A 4,378-nucleotide genomic window follows, 5' to 3' on the forward strand; every position below is an offset into this window, starting at 1 on the left:
CATATATATATATAAGAAAAGAAAAAGAAAAACAAGTTTGACTCCATCTTGAACACAAATCATATGTTACATTGGTGCATATTTCTGTAAGAAATTTACCTTTAACATTTTCTTAACAATACATATTGATCTGGCATTTTTCACTTCATCCACCAGATTATTCCAAAGTATTATACCCTGGACTGAAGTACTTTGTTCCTTCAAACTGGTTCCAAACTTACGTTTAACAAACATTTCTATCCCTTGAGATTATAACAACTTTCTCTTTTAGTCAAATGTAATTGGATGTTTGAAGATAAGGTGTTTTTATGAGCCTGACACATAAGTGACAAAATGTTATATCTTCTGATCTTCAGTTTGTTTAACTTCACCTTGTCCATTACTGGGACCAGCAATGGCTCCAGCAGTTCTCTGTACTGTAGAGCTCAGCTAAAACCATCTACCAGCCTAGAAACAACCAACTCAAGTTTGACCTGCCACAGTTATAAACGACTTTTAAATAGTGCCATCAGTTTAGAGTCCTGCAGATTAAAATGGTTTGAAACAACACACCGTATTTATTCATGTATAATACGATCATCATTTTTTGATCTTACAAAGCATAAAAATCTAATTATCAGTAACCTGTGTATAATACTATCCCCCAATTTATGGATGATTTTTAGGGATAAATTTTTAGTATTATACATGAATAAATACAGTAGTTTGTAATATTTAACTGTTTAAGTGGATGTCATTCCTTTTCTGTCACAAAGTATCCTAACAAAAAAATACATGGTCCATGATACCAACGCTGATCATTATAAACTGCTAAACATTCGTAAAGGGTTGTGTCTGAATATGCACAGAAATATTCATACATACTGCAGMTAAAGGGACAGTCTGGTCATTTTTGAAGGGACATTCTGTAAGAAAATTAAGTGTTCATTAAATGAAATTGAGACAAAACCACATAAATAGTGAATAGATTAAAATGTGAACAGAATAGGACCATACAACCCCAGATCTGGTTACGAGCCAAGCTTTTATTTATAAAAGMTAGCGCAACTGTGTTTGCTGCATGACCGGTTTCACCTGTTCTCCCATGTTTGTCTTGTATGTCTTCTTGAATGGGTGTTTCTTAAGTTGCACCCTCCCCCCTTCCCTGAATMAACAGCACCTTGTGAATTTATTTCTGTGAGAGGCGCTATATAAATAAAACTTTACTTACTTACTTATTTCTCCCAGCTGAAGTCAGCAAAAGCACAGCTGAAGGCAAACTGGAAGTTCCGGTCTTTTATTCATACACGGTTCTTAAGCGCCTGGTGCGCCCACTACAGGCCTACGGCTGCATCGCAGGCCACTCGAACAAACATTACCTRCCCTAATGAATTGATAACAGTTTTTCTATGTGTTGTTGGTGGTTCGGGCATGTATCTAAACRATTTTAATCAAGACTTAACAATTGTCAAACAATAGATCATAAAAGTCAATATTCAAAAGGGAAACTAAGAAAATAATAATAATAACTTTATTTGAATAGCACCTTTCTAAACAAATGTTACAAAGTGCTTTACATTAAAAAATAAGTCAAACATCAAAGACAACATGAAACAAAATATACCAAATCAAATATAATAAAACCAAAAACAAACAAAAACATTATCAAAAATTAAAAGCCTTATTTAAAAAGTAAGTCTTAAGTAAAGATTTAAAAGAAAACAATGAGGTAGCCTGTCTAATATTTAGTGGAAGGGCATTCCACAAACTGGGAGCTCTGACCATAAAAGCCCTCTGTCACCATTCGAGCTCTGGGAAAGGAAAGGAGTGATTGATTAACTGATCTGAGGTGACGAGATGGTATATATGGGTTAAGAAGCTCAGGAAGATAAGACCGCGCCAGACCATTCAAGGGTTTAAAAACAAACAATACAATTCGAAAATCAATTCCAAAAACCACTGGGAGCCAATGTAAAAAGGACAGAACCGGAGTGATGTGCCCATATTTATGGGATGGTGAAAGAACTCCAGCTGCAGTGTTTTGTATTAATTGAAGATAATTGAGAACTTTGAGGCAGACCAGAAAACAAAGAATTACAATAATCAAGATGGCAGGAAACAAAAGCATGAATTAGAGTTTCTGCATCAGTGAAAGAAATATAATCTCTGATTTTAGCAATGTTCCTAATTTGGGAAAGGGCTGTTTTCGTTATCTTCTTAAAATGTTTAGAAAAACTAATATAAGAATCAAAGGTCACCTCCAAATTCCTGGCTTCATGAGTGCAGTTAAAACCATTACAAAGAGACTGAGTTACAAGATGGTCTTTGGCCCAAACACTATCACCTCTGTTTTATCATTATTGAGTAAAAGATAGTTGTCAGACATCCAGGTTTTGATGTCAGAAAGACAAAAAGTAAGTTTATTGAGAGTAGAGAGGTTAGATGGGTTAATAGCCAAATAAATCTGGGAATCGTCTGCATAAAAATGAAAAGAGATATTAAATTTATTAATAACCTGACCAAGTGGTAACATATAAATAGAAAATAATTACGGCCCAAGAATTGACCCTTGGGGAACACCACATGTAAGTGTAGCTGAGCTGGAGGAATTGCTGCCAGAAAATGGTGTAGTGCTTTTAACATCAGTATCTAACTGATAAATTCTTTCAGTTCTGTCAAATATTTAATATTCACAAAGAGTAATGAATACTTAGACTCATTAGGTTTGATGGCTAACCAACGAACAACTAATTTTTTATCTGTTTTTCAGGCATATGAAAAGTTTCTCACAGACAACATACCAGTGTGGAGTGATGCTACATTAGCTAATGTTAAACCTCAACACTAACATGACATTGTTTGGTTTGCTTGTTGTGGTCTCAGCCAATCACCATTCATCTCTGTGCTGAGGCTGATGAGTCAGTTCGTCCTGCTTAAAATTGTAAACCAAAAGTTTTTTTTCCTGTTTCCTTTAAAGTTTTTAAATTGGTAACATGAGGTTGGAGTAAACACAACAGGTTTTGTGAAACAATATCATGGATAAAACTTTTTTGTGTAATCTCTTATTTATTTATTTGTATTTATTTATTTCCGTTGCAGATGATCGACATCGGGTCAAGCTCCACTCTCTGCTTGCAGACCCCAGTTCTGAATACGTCAACGCAAACTACATCGATGTAAGAAAACTTTCATTTCTAATCTTCCTCCTTCTTCACCTCCCACTTCATCCTTTTCTTTCTGCTTGTTTTACGAATGTACGAGCTGACCCGGTGCTTTAGCAGTCACCGGACACCTCCACACGCTGTTCATCTCAGCTGTGCCTTCATGAGCAAACCCACGAGCAACTTTTCCCCCCGTGTGTGTCAGTATGTGTGGGCTTTCAGGTCACATTGTACCACAGCAAGTACAAAGATCCTACGAGAGCCTGTAAGCTGGAAGCAGTCGACCTTGTGATTCACCCGAAAGCTTTTTGCAAAGCAACGCCAGGCCAAACGCAGCTCTGCTGAGCCTTTCATCTGCTTTCAGATGCTGTGATCTCACCTCCAGCTCAGCTCCAGTGTGTCTCAGGCAGCAGCTCTGGTGCCAGCAGCATGAGATCTTATTTCTAACCCTTTGCATTAGATGGACTGACTCTGGCTGTGAGCTTCTAATGGAAACCTGAAAAGGGTCTTCAGAATGTTTTCAGCTGAATGTAGCGTTCAGAGCCTGCTGTTTTCACTGAATGTTGCATTACATCCTCCAATTCCACCATTGTTTGTCAAACCAAACCAAACAACAAAATGGAACGTAGGCAGATGAAAGCTCAATGGGTTTTCTGTGGCCACTTTATCCCCTTTAGTGCTCCATAAGTGCTCCATTAGAGTAAATGCTCTGAGGACCTTTGTGTCATTATGTTTGCCAGCTACAGCACCACCCGCATGTCACGCCAAGACCCCCGGCTCACATCACTGCAACAAAACTATTCCAAATGATCCTCACAAGGCTGGAATAAATCAACCTCTGCTGTTTTCAAAGCTTAGTCTTTAAAAACCTGCTGTCACATGCAGGGTTACTGACGTAGTCCTTGGGTCAGACATGATGATTCCTCACAAGGAGATTTCTATTTGCTCTTTGGATGCGGGTTCACACAGTCTTTGGCCATCGTAGATTAAATCTTTTGTTGTGAAGGAATTGGTAATAAAATTATTGGTTGTGAGCATGAATCTGACAGTAGCTGTGTTTCCATTGCAAATGTGCGCAAAACTTTGTCGATATTCTGTTAATGTCGAAAAACACAGTTTCGCAACTGCAGTGTTTCCATTAAGTAAGAAATGTTATTAAAGTCACGTGAATACGTTTGTTCTCATGATAAGTCATTACAAACATGGCAGCGATGGATGTAAACACATAGCATGTTGCT

At 37.4% G+C, this 4,378-nt stretch overlaps 1 protein-coding gene across 1 annotated transcript in view; it reads left to right on the forward strand.

Moving 5' to 3' along the window:
- The window catches only part of LOC106533644 (receptor-type tyrosine-protein phosphatase U), a gene marked incomplete at its 3' end in the record, with an annotated part of 95,638 nt that overhangs the window by 58,900 nt on the left and 32,360 nt on the right, over positions 1 to 4,378 (forward strand). The window contains 1 exon segment of the mRNA XM_014030042.1: positions 3,079 to 3,155. Within this exon segment, the coding sequence (XP_013885496.1) occupies positions 3,079 to 3,155 (77 nt within the window).

The sequence above is a fragment of the Austrofundulus limnaeus genome, unplaced genomic scaffold, assembly GCF_001266775.1.
Source record: "Austrofundulus limnaeus strain Quisiro unplaced genomic scaffold, Austrofundulus_limnaeus-1.0 Scaffold989, whole genome shotgun sequence".
Classification (NCBI taxonomy): domain Eukaryota; kingdom Metazoa; phylum Chordata; class Actinopteri; order Cyprinodontiformes; family Rivulidae; genus Austrofundulus; species Austrofundulus limnaeus.